At 44.6% G+C, this 21,151-nt stretch overlaps 1 protein-coding gene across 4 annotated transcripts in view; it reads left to right on the top strand.

Moving 5' to 3' along the window:
* LOC142310594 (uncharacterized) overlaps window positions 1-21,151 on the top strand; it is a 200,356-nt gene that overhangs the window by 86,693 nt on the left and 92,512 nt on the right. For 3 of the 4 annotated variants that reach the window (XM_075348136.1, XM_075348127.1, XM_075348115.1), the window contains 2 exons: window positions 7,532-7,564; window positions 13,982-14,026. In XM_075348136.1, the coding sequence (XP_075204251.1) occupies window positions 7,532-7,564; window positions 13,982-14,026 (78 nt within the window). The remainder of the gene's footprint in view (window positions 1-7,531; window positions 7,565-13,981; window positions 14,027-21,151) is intronic. The other variant, XM_075348121.1, reaches the window with a different exon arrangement.

Here is a 21,151-nt window from a genome sequence, read left to right as displayed (position 1 = left end):
CGATTTGCCAAAGCACCAGGGCAAATCGGGAAGAGCCGGGTACAGTTCCAGAACTGTCGCATATAATGTATGCGGCAATTCTGGGCGGCTGCTGACTGATATTGTTAGGGTGGGGGGCTCCCCATAACGTGGAGCTCCCCATCCTGAGAATACCAGCCTTCAGCCGTATGGCTTTTTCTGGCTGGCATTAAAATTGGGGGGACCGCACGCCGTTTTTTTTTAATTATTTATTTATTTATTTTACTGCACAGTATAGACACGCCCACCGGCTGCTGTGATTGGGTGCAGTGAGGCACCTGTCACTCAGTGTGGGGGCATGTCTCACTGCAACCAATCATCGGCGCCGGTGGGCGGGGAAAGCAGGGAATAGCAGATTGTTTAATGAGCGGCCGGCTTTTTCAAAATAGTAAAAGCCGCCGCAGCAGTGTGAATGCCGTGCAGCGCCGCACCGGGGATCGAGGAACGGTAAGTATGAGAGAGGGGGGGAAATTTCAGTCACTCGGGGGATTAGCGGTCACCGGTGAATCCTTCACAGGTGACCGCTAATCAGTACTCGACACAGACAGAGCCGCGGTATGAGGATGAAGTCGGGTGAAGTTCACCCGAGTTCATTCTCATCGCGCAACTCTGTCTGCTGTCAGCCGACATTTATAAACGACATTGTGCATCACACACACGGACATTCCACACGGACATTCCACGTACACATACACGTTAATTCCACACGCACACACGGACGTTCTACACACAAACACGGCTAGCATACGCAATTCACACAGATGCCACACGGACCATAAAAACGGACACAAAAACGGGCCACGGACCCGAAAAACGGCCCGTAACACACGTGCGTGTTTTTCACGGACGTGTGAAGGGGGCCTTAGACTGTGAAAGTCCAAATCTGCATGGTTTCACAGGTGACTGGGTGCCGGGATTTCGGGTGTTTGATCCGGATCTGACACTCGAGAAATTATTAAAAAAAAAAAGGCAAAATAAATAAAATAGGATTGAAGCAAGCACTTCATACTTACCAAGGGTCCATCGCAGCTGTACCCTGCTCCCCGCGGTCTCTCCTTCACTTTCTGGGCTGCTCATCATTGCTCATCCATATGCACTGCTTTCCCCGCCTGGCATCTGTGATTGGTTGCAGTCAGACATGCCCCCAGCCTGTGTGACAGCGCCTGCCTGCAACAAATCACAGGTGCTGTCTGCAGGTAAGTATCGTGCTATAAAAATAAATAAAGCAATTGACATAGGGTTCCCCCATATTATGATACCCAGCACAGAAAAAGCACACGTCTACAGGCTTCAGCCCCCAGCTCTGCACTTATCTTGGCTGTGTATCAAAATAAGAGGAACCGCATGCGGCTTTTTTTTCATTACTATTTAAAAAAGTAATTTAAAAACTGGCGTGCGGTCCCCCCAATTTTGATACCCAGCCATGATAAAACCCAGGGGGCCTTGCTCTAGTGTCACTGCGTTGAGAAACACGTGATGGTGTCTCCGCGGTATTGGATGTTGATCTCCCCGAGGTCAACCATCTTACCTATGATAAAACCCGACAGCTGGGGGCTGGCATTCTCAGACTGGGAGGCCTATGGTTATTAGCCTAAAAATAGCAACTTGCAGCTTCTCGGAATTGCTGCATCCATAACATGTGACAAGCTCGTCGCTTTACCTGGCTCTTCCAGATTGCCCAGGTGCACTCATGCTCTATGGCTACATGCTGTGGCTGAGATGTAGCAGAGCTGAATCACCGTGGAACCTCATGTGGATTACGTCGGACCTGCAGGGGTGTTTAGAGGGTTAATAAAGTGATTGGAAGCAGCCAGCTGACACGTTGCCTCTAAGTGTGGGGGCGCGTCTGACTACAACCAATCACAGGCGCCGGTAGGTGGGAAAAGCAGTGCATATTTAATGAAGGTTAATTAGCTGCTCCAGTAGTGAATGTGCAACCTGGAAGCAGCTTACTGCCATGACAGAGCCTCTGTAAGTACAGCTTGCGGCGGCGTCCGTGGAGGCAGGCGCGGCGGGTCATTGGCAGCAAACACGGCAGTGTTCGTGGCGGCAGGCGCAGCGGGTCAGTAGTGGCAGCGGCAGTGGTGGCGGGTGAATGGTGCAGCAGATCGGTGCGGTGAGTGTCGCAGTGTGTCCGCGGTCCCAGTCCAAATGATGGCGCCCGGAGTTGCGCGTGCGCAGATGGAGCTCTCATCCAAGAGCTCCATCTGCACATGTGCTGTCTGCCGGCGCCATCATTCGAAACTGGGACCATGGACGCACTGGGAAACCTGCCGCACAGCCGCCCACCCACACAGAGAGGCAGCCGGCACCGACAGGCACCCACCTGCCACCCACACGCAGCCACAGGCACCCGGCTGCCGCCCGCACGCAGGCACCAGGCTGCCGCCTGCACGCAGGTACAGGTATCCGGCTGCCGCTCGCAAACAGGCACCCGGTGCCACCCGCACGCAGTCACAGGCACTCAGCCGCCAGAAGGCACCAGATTGCCGCACAGACAGACCCCCCAGGTAAAGCTATATTCGGATTTTAAGACGCACCCTTCATTTTCCTCCCAAATTTTTGGGAGGAAAAGTGCATCTTATAATCCGAAAAATATATGGTGACCAAATTCTGGACCGGAACCAAATTTATAAAAAAAAGATAACGGGGACATGCCAGTCCTGGTTATCTCTATTTGTGACAACTTCAATAAAGGATTTGTGCCATTTTTTAAAGTTGCCTTATGTTTTGTAATTAATTTACTGTTTTTTTATGTCAGTCTGGCTTTTCCTAATATTTTACACTCATTAATCAAATGCAACTTTTCTAAAGGTTACACTTTTTTGCCCAATTGTACTCCAGTCCTACCTGTAATGATTTATGTACAGCTAAAAATTTTGCACAAATTTTGTGGCTCTTTGCTCTAAAAATTAGCAAAAAAGGTTAAAGACAAAAATCAAGAGAAGTTTTGGCTTTGCGCACATTCATAAATAAATACCCATTTTTCTATAGAGTAAATAGAAATTTAGACCCCCTAGATACTCTAACATTAATACTTTATTAATAAAGTATTACTTTTAGAGGATCTAGGGCAGACCTGGGCAAGGGGCGGCCCGCGGGCCACATCCGGCCCGCCTGCTCTCTATGACCGGCCCGCCCGTCTTCAGCCGGTGCAGTGGAGCCGGGCTGCAGTGTGCCGAGCAGGGAGAGATCCTGTGCAGGTCCGCCGCACAGTCAGTGCAGGCAGCGGAACGCAGGAGTCTTTCCTCTGTTCCCTGCCGGCACTAATTGTCAGTGACACACGCGCGCGCTCTGACGTTGTCAGTACTGCGCTGCGTGTGTCATTTTAAAAGTTCCCGCCCGGCAGAAGAAGCAGCACAGCAGAGGAATAATTCATCTTGCAGGACCTGCGATGATGTCACGCCCATGTGACTGTGTGGGAGGAGACACAGGATGCCGGGCAGAAAGCAAAGCTACTGAATCCTGAAGGAGATGTGGACACATGATGACTGGTAATAAGAAAAGAGGGGACATGAGGGGGAAGGGGGCTGCAGGGTGAGGGGCCTATGAGGGAAGATGGAGTTGCAGGGTGAGTGGCATATGAGGGAAGATGGAGTTGCAGGGTGAGTGGCATATGAGGGAAGATGGAGTTGCAGGGTGAGTGGCATATGAGGGAAGATGGAGCTGCAGGGTGAGTGGCATATGTGGGAAGATGGAGTTGCAGGGTGAGTGGCATATGAGGGAAGATGGAGTTGCAGGGTGAGTGGCATATGAGGGAAGATGGAGTTGCAGGGTGAGTGGCATATGAGGGAAGATGGAGTTGCAGTGTGAGTGGCATATGTGGGAAGATGGAGTTGCAGGGTGAGTGGTATATGATGGAAGATGGAGCTGCAGGGTGAGTGGTATATGAGGCAAGATGGAGTTGCAGGGTGAGTGGCATATGTGGGAAGATGGAGTTGCAGGGTGAGTGGTATATGAGGGAAGATGGAGTTGTAGGGTGAGTGGCATATGAGGGAAGATGGAGTTGCAGGGTGAGTGGCATATGTGGGAAGATGGAGTTGCAGGGTGAGGGGCATATGTGGGAAGATGGAGTTGCAGGGTGAGTGGCATATGAGGGAAGATGGAGTTGCAGGGTGAGTGGCATATGTGGGAAGATGGAGTTGCAGGGTGAGTGGCATATGAGGGAAGATGGAGTTGCAGGTTGAGTGGCATATGTGGGAAGATGGAGTTGCAGGGTGAGTGGCATATGAGGGAAGATGGAGTTGCAGGGTGAGTGGCATATGTGGGAAGATGGAGTTGCAGGGTGAGTGGCATATGAGGGCTGCAGACTGACAGAAGGATGTGAAGGGCTGCAGAGTGTTTGAGAGGGGTAAGTTGGGGTACAGGCAGGGTGAGATATGTGGGCAGGGTGTGTGACATATGGGGGTGTAGTGTCTGTGATATGGGGGTGCAGGCTGTATGGGGTGTAGTGTGTGTGATATGGGGGTGCAGGCTGTATGGGGAGCAGGGTGTGTGACATATGGGGGTGTAGTATATTACAGGTGTGCTATATGGAGGCGTAGTATATTACAGGTGTGCTATATGGAGGTTTAGTATATTACAGGTGTGCTATATAGGGGTGTAGTGATGTAGTATATTACAGGTGTGCTATATGGAGGTGTAGTATATTACAGGTGTGCTATATGGAGGTGTAGTATATTACAGGTGTGCTGTATGGAGGTGTAGTATATTACAGGTGTACTATATGGGGGTGTACTATATTACAGGTGTAGTATATGGGGTGTAGTGATGTAGTATATTACAGGTGTGCTATATGGAGGTGTAGTATATTACAGGTGTACTATATGGAGGTGTACTATATTACAGGTGTAGTATATGGGGTGTAGTGATGTAGTATATTACAGGTGTAGTATATAGGGGTGTAATGATGTAGTATATCGGAGGTGTATTATATAGTGGTGTAGTATAATACAGGTGTATATGGGGGTGTAGTATATTACAGGTATATGGAGGGAGTGTAGTATAATACAGGTGTAGTATATAGGGGTGTAGTGGTGTAGTTTATTACAGGTGTAGTATATGGAGGGGGTGTAGTGATGTAGTATATTGGGTAGAACTGAGGTAATTATATTAGTCCGGCCCTCTAAACCAATCCCAATTTCTCATGCGGCCCCATGGGAAAATTAATTGCCCACCCCTGATCTAGGGTGTCTAAATGAACCACATGCACCATTTTGAACAATTCAGTGCAAAAAAATGGGCACTAATGTCACAAGAAAAAAGAAAAATGACTTAAAAAAATCCAAGCGATGCATTGGGGCATTCATTTTTATTAAAGTTGTCAATATATTGGGCCCAATATGTTATGGCATTAAAGACTTTTTTTGTTAGCTTTTGTTTTTTCTTATTTAACACTTACATTTTTTCCCCTACTGATGAATTTTGAAGAATTTGGCTAAAAAAAAAAATCAACGAATATTAGATAAAAAAAGGAAAGTTACTTCAAAATTATGTAATGATAAATTAGGCCCAAGGTGTCTTCAGACTAGTGGGACCTTTTAGAAAATTTACTTTGAGGCCAGATTCAAAGATGATGTTTCTGTCTCATGTTTTATAGTGTTTTTAGCATATTTATCTCAAAAGAGCAACTAGCAGATTGCTTCTTTACTGTGAGTTCTTGCCGTGGCTAGCAGGATGTTGGGTTTCAGTTTATACTCTTTTAGTGTATGAGCAGGGGACTTACGTGATGCAGCCTGATACCACGCAAGTAAGAATATTTAGGCTGCGACCGCACTTTGCGTTTCCACCTGCGTTTCAGGTGCTTTTTAGGTCCGTTTTGAGAAGCACCTTTTTCATGCCAAAAGGCATGCATTTTGATTTTACAGCAAAGTCAATGGAAAATGGGGATTTTCAGACCGCACTTTGCGTTTCTAAACGCTGTGTTTAATTTGCATATTTTGTGGCAAAAACAATGCGTGAAAAAGAAGCAGCATGTCAATTGTTTTTGCCATTTTAGGTGCGTTTTGTTAACATTGAAGCAAATGAGAAATGGCAAAAACCAAGAATCCTTCAAATTCCTGCGTTTTACCTGCTTTTTAGGTGCAGAAAACATGCGTTTTGGACTAACAAAACGCATGCTTTTTGGACATTAAAATAATGATTTGATATGTCCCTTTACACACACACAAAATCCGACAATTAAATTTTAGAAAAATATGCTTTTATTGCTATTTTAGCTATAAAATGTATATTACCGCTATAATTTTATGAAATATATATTTTTTCATTATTTTTCCCATTAATAAAGATTTGTTCCTTTTTTTTCTATTTTTTCATTGTGTTTGACAGATTAAACTTTATTTAACAGTGTCTTGATGTTCAAAACGCATCTGTCAAAACGCAGTTGAAAAAGCATGTAAAAAACGCTGAAAATGCATATAAAACGCGGTAAATACGCATGCATTTTCAGAGCTAAAGTTCTGAAAAAGGCAACTTTGGTCAAATCAATTAAGCCCAAAACGTGCGTTTAGAACTGCAAGTAGGTGAATGCAAAGTGCGGTCTCACCCTTAGTATTTTTTTCTCTTATTTTTATAGAAGTGTTTGCTTTTAACTATTTTTAATTTAAAACCTGTTAATAGGTCCTATTTAAAGTCGATCTCCAGTTATCAATTTCCATTTATGCACTTTATTTTATGTCCTTTGCTAAGAAGTTGTCATGCTATATAAGAGTCATATGACAGACATTTTAATTCATCCCTCTCATTTAAAAGCAAATCTGTTGGGAGGATTTCCCCCCACCCAACGTTTTAGAAGCCATTGTGACTCTTTACAAGGGTAGTACAGCATACTCTTACATGGCCAGTCTGTTCTTCTGCTGCTGAGAAATCAACATCTGATTTGGTATGCAAATGAGGTTGCAGGACTATGGTAGATCTAAAGCCTCCACCACTCCAGCTCTTTTCTCTGCCCAGTACCTCATTCTGCAGTATAATTGATGGTTCCTTTGCTTAAAATGCCACTGTCAGTCAGGCATGAAGAGTTGGCAGTGCTGGGTGAGGAATAGAAATTAAGTTGAAGAGGCTTAAAATCTCCCATAGTCCTCCAGCCTCATATACATATCAATTCAAATATTGAATTCTTAGTAATGGGAGAGCAGACTGGCCATGTAAAGGTATTGCTGGAGTTATCTTTGAATTAGCAACATTGGCATATAGTTTGGGGATCAAATCCTGTTGACAGATTCCTTTCAATAGATCAAATTAGTACTGGAGATGAGCGAGTACCAAAATATTCGTAACGAGTACTTTGTAATACTCATGTATTTGTTTCAAATAGTGAGTACAATGCAAGTCAATGGGAAATGCAAGTAATTTTCTGCTGGGTACAACAAAGAGGTCTGGGGGCCAGAGGAAAAGGCTAAAATGGATGGGAAAGTGATAAAACTGAATAGGGAGAGCCTGGTGAATATGTCAACAATTACGCATAATCTCTCTCTCTCTCTCTTTCCCTCTCTCTCTCATCACTAATTAGTACCAATAATACCAAGCAAAGGATCTACAAAATGTAAGTATATGATATTAGATATTTACAAGTGACTGCAATTCATTTGAGCTGCAGTAAAGCACAGACACACGCCCTGCTCCGCTTTCTATACAAACAATACAGGAAGGAAGTGTGTGCCCTTAACGTGACATCATACAGGTCTTTAAGTCTTTAAAAGTAATAAAACCAATATCAAACAATTCATACATTTTCTACATTTGGTGCAATTGAAAAATGACCAATTTCATTCATACTTTTTAGTATGCTGCCTTCATTATCAGCTCTGCCCCTACTACTCCCTATACCACTACACTCTGAGGCTTAAATGGCAGACATCTCTTTAATAATGTTTAACATATTTCTTTTGTTAATAATTGCCATTTTCTGAATGGCATGCAGGAGACTATTGTTTTAGCTCTGCCCCAAGAGTACTGCAGGAAATTTTCAGCCATAGGGTGTGATCTAATACTTCATTTACACATTTTTTGTCTAGTTTTTGGTGAAGTTCACCTGTGTTTCATTTGGGCATTATTCTTTTTTTCAATTTGCCCCTTTTTAAAAATCTAGTTTATGTGTTTTCCTGTCTTTTTACGTTCATAATTTCGAGCATGGTTTGGGGTTTCCAGATGTTTTTCGCTTATTCTAAAATAGGGACTTATTAAAAAGTCTCACTTTTTGTCAAAAGTACTCAATCTCTCATGGAGTGATTTTTATGTGTTCGCTTGATCTTTCAGCCTAAATTTTTTTTTGGCAAATTTTATTACATTTTAGCAGAATATGCAACTTTTTTGACCTAAAAAAAAGTTAAAGACAAAAATGTTTGATTTTATGTAAAATTTAGTGATGAGCGAGTATGCTTGTTACTACTCGGTACTCGCACGAGTATCACTGTACTCGGGCTACTCGGCGGGTACCGAGTAATTTCGCGATACTCGTGCTGTACTCGTGGTCTTCATCCCTGCATGTTGGCGCTCATGCAGGGATTGGCTGGCAGACCACTGCAATGCCACAGCCCTGTTAGTTGTGGAATTGCAGTGATTGGCCGGCCTGCACAGCATGACCGAGCCTTTATACCGGCGGGCGTGCTGTGCTCTGCACACAGCCATCTCATATTCCCTGCTTTCCCCGCCCACAGGCGCCTATGATTGGTTGCAGTGAGACACGCCCCCACGCTGAGTGACAGGTGTCTCCTTGTACCCAATCACAGCAGCCGGTGGGCGTGTGTATACTGTGCAGTAAAATAAATAAATAAATAATTACAAAAACCGGCGTGCGGTCCCCCCAATTTTAATACCAGCCAGATAAAGCCATACGGCTGAAGGCTGGTATTCTCAGGATGGGGAGCTCCACGTTATGGGGAGCCCCCCAGCCTAACAATATCAGTCAGCAGCCGCCCAGAATTGCCGCATACATTAGATGCGACAGTTCTGGGACTGTACCCGGCTCTTCCCGATTTACCCTAGTGCGTTGGCAAATCGGGGTAATAAGGAGTTAATGGCAGCCCATAGCTGCCAATAAGTCCTAGATTAATCATGTCAGGCGTCTCCCCGAGATTCCTTCCATGATTAATCTGTAAATTACAGTTAAAAAACACACACACCCGAAAAATCCTTTATTAGAAATAAAAAACAATAACAAAGTCCCTCATCACCAATATATTAACCCCGACAAAGCCCTCCATGTCCGGCGTAATCCATGGACCTCCAGCGTCGCGTTCAGCTGTGCTGCATGAAGGTGACAGGAGCTGCAGAATACACCGCCGCTCCGGTCAGCTTCACACAGCAACTGAGGTGAGTAGCGCGATCAGCTGAGCTGTCACTGAGGTTACCTGGATGCAGCGGTGGCCGCGGGTAACCTCAGTGACAGCTCAGCTGATCGCGCTACTCACCGCCGCTCCGGTCAGCTCCATGCAGCAACTGAGGTGAGTATAGCGATCAGCTGAGCTGTCACTGAGGTTACCTGGATCCAGCTGTGGATGCAGCGGTGGCCGCGGGTAGCCTCAGTGATAGCTCACTCCTGAGAATACCAGCCTTCAGCCGTATGGCTTTATCTGGCTGGTATTAAAATTGGGGGGACCGCACGCCGTTTTTTTTTTAATTATTTAATTATTTATTTCACTGCACCGTATACACACACCCACCGGCTGCTGTGTTTGGGTGCAGTGAGACACCTGTCACTCAGCGTGGGGGCGTGTCTCACTGCAACCAATCATAGGCACCGAAAAGCAGGAAAGCAGGGAATACGAGATTGTTTAATGAGCGGCCGGCTTTTTCAAAAGAGGAAAAGCCGCCGGAGTTTAGTGAACAGCTGTGCAGCGCCGCGGCAGTGATCGGGGAACAGTAAGTAAGAGAGAGGGGGGAGAATGACCGACAGACTGTGAGAGGGGGACAGACAAGACAGAGAGAGACAGACAGAGCGAGACCGACCGACGGGAGATAGAATGAAAAAAAAAATGACCGACATCGCTAGTAAAAAGCACAAAACGTGCGTTTTGGACATCGGAGTGCCACACAATGTTTTACGTAAAATCTTTCATGTATTAATCTCAAAAAGTAACATACACCAGCTCTATCTCACTATTGGGTATGTGCCCTTAACATTTCCGCCATGAAAATTCATTTTGGTGTCATTTTGGAAGGTTTTCTGGTGAGTCCGTAAAAATGGCGTAAAACTCGGACAAAATTATTCACAGCTGTGACTTTTGACTGATAAATGCTTCAAGGGGTCTTCCCCATGCTGTTGCCATGTCATTTGAGCACTCTTCTGAGACTTTTCTGACATTTTTAGGGTTTCTACATGCTGCCGGGGGTCATTTCATAAAAATACTCGGGTCTCCCATAGGATAACATTGGGCTCGGTGCTCGGGCCGAGTACACGAGTATCTTGGGATGCTCGGCCCGAGCCTCGAGCACCCGAGCTTTTTAGTACTCGCTCATCACTAGTAAAATTCATGATCCACATATGCAAGTTTGAAGAATTCGGTACAGAAAAAAAAATCATTTAATGAATACCACAAGAAAAAAAGAAAAGAAAAGTGACTTTAAACAATCTGCACTTGATTAATCGGCCCCAATAGTCTTGATTGAAATCATGCCTATCTCCGCCAATTCTGTCTCTAAATGCCTCGTTCTCTACTAAAGCACAATAAATCTTCAAGAATCAGTTGAGTCAGTTTTAATGGCATCTGGAAGATATTCATATTTTAAGGGGTATGGAGAGTCTTTTTTCCTTAAAGCTGCCAAAAGTACAACAGGGGCTTGTACATATTGGGCTTACATTAACTAAGTGACTCATCTGTTTTTACCCCTTCCCAAAATATGCCATACATACATACACTGCAGATCAAAATTGGAGAACAACACACAATTTCCCAAGTGTTAGGGTCATTGTATAGTCCTATGTGATTATATCCTAGCATGAGTAAACTAGCAGTATTTTAAGCTTATTTCATATATTGAATTTTTTCAAAATCACATAATAAAATGAGATAAATGAAAAACAACACTGATCGAAATTAGAGAACACTTTCAGATACCTGCAAGTTATTGGTGTTAATCTGGCACCTTGTGCTAATTTCCTTAATTATCTGACAAACCCTATTTAAATGGCAGCCTAACTTTCCAGTTTGCACTGACTTTAAAAAATGGTGTGCCATTCCAAAGTGATTGAAACTCTCCACCAGCAGGTTTTACAGTTGAAGGCCAAAGGGGTGACCCTATCAGCCATAGCAAGAGAAGTTGGTCATTTCAAGTCTGTGATTTTGAGAATATTGCATCTTTACAACATCATAAACTCTTTCAAGTACCCCAAGAAGGCTGGTTGAAGGCTGGTCGCCCTCGGAAGACATGCAAGTGAGGACAGGATAATGAAGAGAATCTCCATGGGTAATCGCTTCAACAATGCAGCTGGAATTGCTGGCCAATTCAGCACTGAACAGGATAAGGATCTGTCTCAATATACAGTGTCACAACATTTAAGAGCATTTGGACAGAAAGCCCACTCTGCAATGACCAAACCTCTTAGTAGCAGAAAGAAGCAAAAGGCTAGAATCACCTTTTGTGTAGAGCATGTTGTGTGGACAGAGGAGAAGTGGTACACAATTCATTTTAGTGATGAAAGCAAGTTTAATTAATTTGAGTCTGATGGGAAACATTATGTTCATTGACTAACTGGGGAAAGACTGAACCCAAAGTGTGTTAGAAAGTCAGTGAAAGGTGGTGGAGGAAGTGTCATGGTTTGGGGAATGTTTTCTGCAGCAGGCATTGGACCTCTCATACAATTACATGGCAGCACGAATGCAAGTGTGTATCAAAACCTTCTTCAACAACACGTGGTTCCTTACTTGCATTCATCACTCAATCAGGCACCAATTTTTATGCAGGACAATGCCCCCTGTCACACAGCAAAATGGGTAAAGCAGTTCCTTGAAACAGAAAACATTGAAACAATGAAATGGCCAGTCCAGACAAACTTATGGCCACAATTCAATGAAACTGGAAGAAGAGTGGACCAAAATCACACCAGAGCAGTGTTAGAGACTAGTGATGTCTTGCGGCTGCAGTCATTCAAAGCAAAGACCTGACTTCCCATTTTCATTACACTCACCTATATTATGATGTTGGGTGGTTCTTAGAGGCAACTTTACATATAAACACACACCTACCCTTGCTTATTTATTCGGTCATTCCTGAACAGACTATAGTTTTGTAAATTAACAGCAAGGTCATAGCTCTTGTCCAGCCATGTCTCCATTATCTCTACCATATCACAATATTTTTCCAACAATATTAATTCTAATTCCTCCAAATTGTTGGTGAGGCTTCTGGCATTACTGTACATGCACTTTATGTATTTCTCTGGACCTCTATTCTTGCTTAGTGTATTGACTGTCCTATCCCCTCCCCCCCCTCCATACCACTCCCAAGCCCTAGTTTAAACTCTCCTCCAACCTTCTACCCATTTTTCCTCAGGCACAACTGCACCCTCTCCATTGAAGTGCAGCTCATCCCTAGTGTAGAGCTTGTAGCCAACAGAGAAGTCGGCCCATTTCTCTAGAAACCCAAACCCCTTCTTCCTATACCAATTCCTGAACCATTTATTTATATTCCTAATCTGCCACTGCCTCTCTGGCGTGGCATTGAGTACACATAGTATTTCAGAAAATGCTACATTTGATGTCTTTGCTTTAATTTTACAGCCTAATTCCCTTAAATCACCTTTTATGACCTTACACCTTCCTCTAACTTTGTCATATGTGCCGATGTGTACTAACATAGACTAATATGTCCTCACGAGCTCCTCTCAGTAATCTGTGAACCCAATCAGTGATGTGCCAAACCTGAGCGTCAGTAAGACAATACACTGTTGGGCAATTCCTTCCTTGGTGACAAAGTGACCTATATCTGTTCCCCTAATAATGGAGTCCCCAACTACCAGCATCTGTTTGGCCATCCCTGTGCTACTGTTTCCCTCCTTACTGGAGCAGACACTCCTCCGGCTTTCAGAGGATGCTATAGAAATACTACTCCTGTACTGACATCCACTAATCATCTTAGCAAACTTATTGGGGCGAGCCAGATCTAGACTAGCCTTCTTGGCACTCTTCCATCTACCCTGCCTTCTAACTGTCACCCTGCTGGCTGACTCACTGTCCTGCTGCTCCAGCTATTTCTTTAAACCACAATGTGAGCATTGTATAAAAATAATAAAAATAACTGAAATACTGCAGAAATGCTGTCCCCCAAAATAAAAAATAATCACCTTTTTAAAATACATATATACAACATGCACCCCAAAAAATGTCACTGTGAAAAATAAGTCATCACAAAATAAACAAGCCCTATCAGAATAAAGTGAAAAATTCAAAGGCTCTTGTGAGGCTTGGATGGCAGTGCAAGAAACAATTGCCACAGAATGCATCTTTTATAAACACTAACAACCACAATTCCCCTCTAAACCGTAACAGACAGTTTACAGTGGTCCTTATTAATATGCCCCATATACACTAATAGGCAAAGTGGCCTGAAAACATACAAACACATTGCTTTCCCAAAAACTAACAGTCACAGGGCTCCATATCTCCCTTTAACAGTGACAACCACATTGTCCTCATACACTAGTAATCACAATGGCCTCTCAAAGAAATTGTAGCAATGTCCTGATATAAACAATCTCAGTCCCAGTGCCTCCAAAAAAAACAACTACAGTGCTCCTCACAAACACCATTTGTCAAAAACATCATAAAAGGTGTTTTTCTTATGTACTACATCGTCCATTCACCTTTAAAATTTTGGGATTTTGAAATCTTTTGAATACAACTTATAATTACAATTATAAAAAAGTATATTTTTATTACAAATTCCTAGTTTCAGTCTTATTTGTAGTGTATTTTTTACATTGTAACAATATATATTTGTTCATACTCCTGTTTATCTTCAGCACCAAAGAAAGAAGACACCGTGAAGACAACAATTGTGGAAAATAGTAAGTGCAAAATTTAGATAATGGGGAAATTTACCAAGGATTGTGTGCCACTTTTAAGGTGTAAAAACATCTTTGCTATTTTGACTTCTGCTAATTTTCAAAAGTGACAAGAAAATTTGGCAGAATTTAGTACTTGGGTCAGGGCCTTCACACAAAAAGAAATGTACTATCATTCACTCCAGAAATTGATATAAATTATAGAGCAAATCTATGCCTGCTCATGATTATCTCCAAAGATTTGCCACATGTATGGAGAAGGCCTGTGTCCCTCTGATTATATGTGAAGATATGCACAACTGTACACCATGGGGTCCAGTTCATCAAAGCTTTTAGAATTCTAGTGTAAAAGCTTTGAAAAGTTGCAAAATTTAGTTGCAACGCAGAGTTTTCCCTAATTTTGCCATTTTTATCCCAGTTTCTTCTGGCTCTGACCAAATAGGCATAGCTGGGTTTGGACAGAGGTGGGATGCAACAACTTGGGTAATTCACATTGAGCTGTGGTAATCCCTATGCCAGAAGTCTCACTCTGTAGAGCAAGGAGGCGCCCTCCACTCATCATACACTCCTGGTTCATGAAGATGCGTGCACCTCTTCATGACTCCAGCATGCTCTATCATTAAGACAGGCATGAACAACCCTGGTCTTGATGAATTGGGCATACATTAATTACAGGTGACTTAAAAAGTGTAGCTAACTATTATTTTCAACACAATTGGACTTGATGATATACTTGTTATAGGTAAGTCAAAAGAACACACCTTTGGCGTATGTTTGGCCATCAACTCCTTTGTTGACATGAAATGTTCATAGTTTTGATATGTACAAAAAAACTAATTACACTGTGTGCAGAATTATTAGGCAAATTAGTATTTTGATCACATGATAATTGTTATACATGTTGTCCCACTCCAAGCTGTATAGGCTTGACAGCCAACTACCAATTAAGTAAATCAGGTGATGTGCATCTCTGTAATGAGGAGGGGTGTGGTGTAATGACATCAACACCCTATATAAGGTGTTCATAATTATTAGGCAACTTCCTTTCCTTTGGAAAAATGGGTCAGAAGAGAGATTTGACGGGCTCTGAAAAGTCCAAATTTGTGAGATGTCTTGCAGAGGGATGCAGCAGTCTTGAAATTGCCAAACTTTTGAAGCGTGATCATCGAACAATCAAGCATTTCATGGCAAATAGCCAACAGGGTCGCAAGAAGCATGTTGGGCAAAAAAGGCGCAAAATAACTGCCCATGAACTGAGGAAAATCAAGCGTGAAGCTGCCAAGATTCCATTTGCCACCAGTTTGGCCATATTTCAGAGCTGCAACGTTACTGGAGTATCAAACAGCACAAGGTGTGCCATACTCAGGGACATAGCCAAGGTAAGGAACTCTGAAAAATGACCACCTTTGAACAAGAAACATAAGATAAAATGTCAAGACTGGGCCAAGAAATATCTTAAGACTGATTTTTCAAAGTTTTTATGGACTGATGAAATGAGAGTGACTCTTGATAGGCCAGGTGGATGGGCCAGAGGCTGGACCAGTAAAAGGCAGAGAGTTCCACTCCGACTCAGACGCCAGCAAGTTGGAAGTGGGTTACTTGTATGGGCTGGTATCATCAAAGATGAACTTGTGGGACCTTTTCGGGTTGAGGAGTGAAGCTCAACTCCCAGACCTACTGCCAGTTTCTGGAAGACAACTTCTTCATGCAGTGGTACAGGAAGAAGTTGGTATCGTTATAGAAAAACATGATTTTCATGCAGGACAATGCTTCATCACAAGCATCCAAATACTCCACAGCATGGTTGGTCAGTGTCAGTAAAGGTCTAAAAGATGAAAAAATAATGACATGGCCCCCTTGTTCACCTGATCTGAACCCCATTGAGAACCTGTGGTCCCTCATAAATTGTGAGATCTACAGGGAGGGAAAACAGTACACCTCTCGGAACAGTGTCTGGGAGGCTGTGGTGGCTGCTGCATGCAATGTTGATCGTTAACAGATCAAGCAACTGACAGAATCTATGGATGGTAGGCTGTTGAGCGTCATCATAAAGAAAGGTGGCTATATTGGTCACTAATTTTTGGGGTTTTGTTTTTGCATGTCAGAAATGTTTATTTCTAAATTTTGTGCAGTTATATTGGTTTACCTGGTGAAAATAAACAAGTGAGATGGGAATATATTTGGTTTTTATTAAGTTGCCTAATAATGCTACACAGTAATAGTTAACTGCACAAACAGATATCCTCCTAAGATAGCCAAATCTAAAAAAAACTCCACTCCAACTTCCAAAAATATTAAGCTTTGATATTTGAGTCTTTTGGGTTGATTGAGAGCTGTTGGTCAATAGTAAGAAAATCCTCTAAAATACAACTTGCCTAATAATTCTACACACGGTGTATTAAATTATACTATACCCATATGCCTATATATTTATTGAAATAAGATATTTAGCAAATCTTATGGAATCTTGCACACCTGCATCAAATCTTAACATTCAGTATTAATTACTTCCCATCAATTTACATTTTGACACTTTTATCCTCCAATTCTTCTAAGAGCCATAACATTATTTTTCCGCTGACATAGCCTTATATTTGTTTGTTTTTTTTTTAGCAGGATGAGCTATAGTTTTGAATGACACCTTTCACTGTAGTAAATAATGGACTGCAAAGTGTGAATAAAATTCCGAGGCCAAGTGAATAAGTGGAAAAAAAAATAAAATTCCATAATAGTTTTTTTTGGTCTTGTTTCTAAAAGATTTGTTTTGTATAAAATAATTATAATGATCTAACAATATGACTCTCTCCAGATCCATATAACAATCCTCTTAGGGCTGCTTATCACTTGCGAGTTTCTCACAGTAGAGCAATGCGAGAAAATCTCGCATTGGAATTGGACACATGTTAGTGAATGATTCAGCACGCATTTGCGATTTTTTTTTTTTTTTTCTCAGTCCAAATCAGACTGAGAAAAAAATCGCAGCATGCTGCTTTTTTGCGAGTTTCTACTGCGAGTCTCTCCAATGCAAGTCTATGGGAGCGTGTAAATAATCGGATGTCACGGGACGGCACTCACACCATCCTAGTGACATCCGATTTTCTAAATACATTTCTCGCATGTTTCCTGAAACACTGGAAATGAGTGATGTCTCCCAATGTCTGTCAATCACTATTCTCTGTCAGTCGGTCTCTCCCTCTCGGTCTCTATTCTCTCTCTGTCGGTCCGTCACTATCTCTGTCCCTCTCTCACAGTCTGTCGGTCATTTTCTCCTCCTCTCTCATACTCACCGATCCCCAATCACCGGCGCGGCGCTGCACGGCATTCACACTGCTGCGGCGGCTTTTACTATTTTGAAAAAGCCGGCCGTCCATTAAACAATCTCGTATTCCCTGCTTTCCCCGCCCACAGGCGCCTATGATTGGTTGCAGTGAGACACGCCCCCACGCTGAGTGACAGGTGTCTCACTGCACCCAATCACAGCAGCCGGTGGGCGGGTCTATACTGTGCAGTGAAATAAATAATTAAATAATTAAAAAAACGGCGTGCGGTCCCCCCAATTTCAATACCAGCCAGATAAAACCATACGGCTGAAGGCTGGTATTCTCAGGATGGGGAGCTCCACATTATGGGGAACCCCGCAGCCTAAAAATATCAGCCAGCAGCCGCCCAGAATTGCCGCATACATTAGATGCGACAGTTCTGGGACTATACCCGGCTCTTCCCGATTTGCCCTGGTGCGTTGGCAAATCGGGGTAAGAAGGAGTTAATGGCAGCCCATAGCTGCCAATAAGTCCTAGATTAATCATGTCAGGCGTCTCCCCGAGATTCCTTCCATGATTAATCTGTAAATTACAGTTAAAAAACACACACACCCGAAAAATCCTTTATTAGAAATAAAAAACAATAACAAAGTCCCTCATCACCAATATATTAACCCCGACAAAGCCCTCCATGTCCGGCGTAAGAAGGAGTTAATGGCAGCCCATAGCTGCCAATAAATCCTAGATTAATCATGTCAGGCGTCTCCCTGAGATACCTTCCATGATTAATCTGTAAGTTACAGTAAATAAACACACACACACCTGAAAAAATCATTTATTAGAAATAAAAAACACAAACATATACCCTCGTTCACCACTTTAATAAGCCCGAAAAAGCCCTCCATGTCCGGCGTAATCCAGGATGGTCCATGAAGGTGACCGGAGCTGCAGATACACCGCCGCTCCTGTCAGCTCCACGCAGCAACTGAAGACAGCCGCGCGATCAGCTGAGCTGTCACTGAGGTTACCCGCGGCCACCGCTGTATCCAGTGACAGCGGGTAACCTCAGTGACAGCTCAGCTGATCGCGCTACTCACCTCAGTTACTGCGTGGAGCTGACAGGAGCGCCGATGTCTTCTGCAGCTCCGGTCACCTTCATGCAGCAGAGCAGCATGAAGGCCCCTTTTATCAGCCTGGGAGCTACAACTCTAGACTCCTCTTCTGTCTGTCTCTCCAAACACTCTGCTCCAGCCCCTCCCCTCTGCTCTGCTTTTCTCTTACCCTGGGGGATGTGGTTTATCCTGCTGCACCGGTGTGATATCAGATTACCAAGGAGGATTAACTCTTTCTGTGACAACCTGGCTTTGCCAGGGCGTCACACACCCCCTTGGTAAAACACGGCCCGTCCTCGGGCCGCCTGGCCACCAACATTTATTAAAACTGGAAAAATCAACACATTACAATCATACATCTTCCCACATCGGGAGGTACGTTTTCTGAAACTTTAAACCGTTCTGCCACCCCACACCTGCGGAGCAGATGGCCTCCTCCTGAACTTGAGGGCGTTCAACAGGGGTGACAGTCCATAAAACAGTCAACTTTTTAACTTGTGGGTAGCCGTCCATGCTCCACTACCACTGCCGCTGCCGCCACTCCCAGTACGGGGCACGGGTTCCGTGCTCTGCCTCCTGCTCAGAAGCCAGGCCCACTTGGATGCCCTCGGCGCCGGCTACAACCGGCCTCGCTAACTGCCAAGGGCTCCATCTCTCACTGGCCTGCTCCTCCTCTCTGCAGGTGCACTCCGGCTGCTCCACAGCCGTGACGGGGTACCTGGGAGCGGCTGGCGCCACATCTGGGGCAGACTTCCAATCGGGTGCCACCTCCGTTGCGGCCGGGCGGACTGCCGGAGCCGACGTCATCACCGTGGCGGCTGGGCGGACTGCCGGAGCCGGGTAAGATGTCATCGGGGTTGCGGCTACTGCTTGTTCAGGAACGGAATTAGGCAAAGTCCTGGCGTCCCTGCCTTTACAGTCCTGGTCACATAAACTGCGGTTCCTTCCTCCTGTTCCCCCTTGGTACTCGGGAGCAGTCCTTCCAACAACTTTTAAAGTTTTCCTTTCGCTTCCGGTCCTCCGGAGCTTCACTTTCGCCCGCGTTCTCAGGGGGCGGAGCCTCTTTTTTCGCGCCCACCACTTGGGGAAGAAGGCGCTGGGCGGGAGATTTTCACGCCCAAAATGGCGGCAAAGATGGCGACTTTCAAAATTTTTGCAGCGGATCACCGCTGACAGTCCAGAATAAGGCGCACTTCCTCCAGGTAACTGGATGGGTTCGATCCTGTTCGTGACGTCAAATGTGTCGCCCGGGGACCAGGGGGTACTCAGATCCGGGCCACGAGGTCACTTCTGTGGGTATCACGGTGGCGTGACCCGGTCTGTGATCCCAGGCTCCACAGTAAAAGGGGATTTGGTAAGGGATTTATATTGTCCGTGACGCCACCCACGGTTGTGGTGATTGTGGACACCACCGCTGCTCTTTATGGGGATCCCGGGAGCGGTGACAGGGAGCAGCTTGGTTGTTATCTCTCCCCTCCGTGGGTAGGGGGGTTGGTTGTCCCGGGGCCCGATGATGGGGTAAGCAGGGAGCAGGGCGCAGTGCTGCGGTGCGGTGCCCGAGGGCACGGGCGTACTCACAAGTAGTTCACACAGAGTCACTGGTAACTAGGAATTGCCGGTGTCCGCAGCCTTCTGTACGGGGTGTTAGTGTCCCACACACGGTGCAGCAGCCCTTGTTGTTCTTTCCCTGCAGCCAGGTGCCTCTCTCTCCACTCTCTCTTCCTCCTCTCCTCAGCCGGGAACGGGGAATCCACTCCCCTGCAGTGATCCGGGTCACCCAGGTACCGGGGGGCCACTACCCTGCCCAGCTACCTCTGGCCCCTTCCTCACTGCAGCCTGTCCCGGCCCTCTCGGAGCACGCTTCACTATCAGCCTGGGAGCTACAACTCCAGACTTCTTTTCTGTCTGTCTCTCCAAACACTCTGCTCCAGCCCATCCCCTCTGCTCTGCTTTTCTCTTACCCTGGGGGATGTGGTTTGTCCTGCTGCACCGGTGTGAGATCAGATTACCACGGAGGATTAACTCTTTCTGTGACAACCTGGCTTTGCAAGGGTGTCACACTAAGATTTATAGATAAAAAATTGGTTAAAAGAACTGAAGTCCTCAGTGGTTGATACCTTTTAATGGCTAACTGAAAAGTTTTCAGTTAGCCATTTAAAAGGTATCAACCACTGAGGACTTCAGTTCTTTTAACCAATTTTTTATCTCTACTGGCTAACACGGTACAAAGATATATTTTACCTGTAAGATTTATAGAGACTGTTTGTTAAGTTCATTGGAGTAGAAATCCTACACCGGGAAAGCAGAGATTGCTGCCAGATGGAGAACTGTATTCGAAAACACATCCTCAGGTGTTGCCGGCTCTTAATCCTACTGCTTATCCAGTTCCTGTGACTGACGGACGCCAAAGAACCCATTACTCCTTTGGAAATTGTCTTCCATGGCTACAATACACCTGGACCGATTGTATGGTGCCGTTAGTCCTGAGCTAGGCTTTTGAGCATGTTTTTTAATGGGCTGAGTGTACACATGCCGACGTTTTGGCACCAAAAAAGTTAAGATAGGCTGCAGCAATTTATACCGAACTGAACTTGATCGTATGCAAAGATTGCAGTTATACAAAGCATTTGGCATCCGGGTAGCCTATTACTGTGTATGTGTGTGAAGGAAAAAGTGAGGATAGTAATATAGTTAAGTTTGTTAGTCATTAAGGCTGCTTTCACACATCCGGTTTTTCCAGTGCGGCACAATACGGT

Source organism: Anomaloglossus baeobatrachus, chromosome 1 (genome assembly GCF_048569485.1).
Source record: "Anomaloglossus baeobatrachus isolate aAnoBae1 chromosome 1, aAnoBae1.hap1, whole genome shotgun sequence".
In the NCBI taxonomy this organism is placed as follows: Eukaryota; Metazoa; Chordata; class Amphibia; order Anura; family Aromobatidae; genus Anomaloglossus; species Anomaloglossus baeobatrachus.
This window is presented reverse-complemented; position numbering and strand designations above follow the sequence as displayed.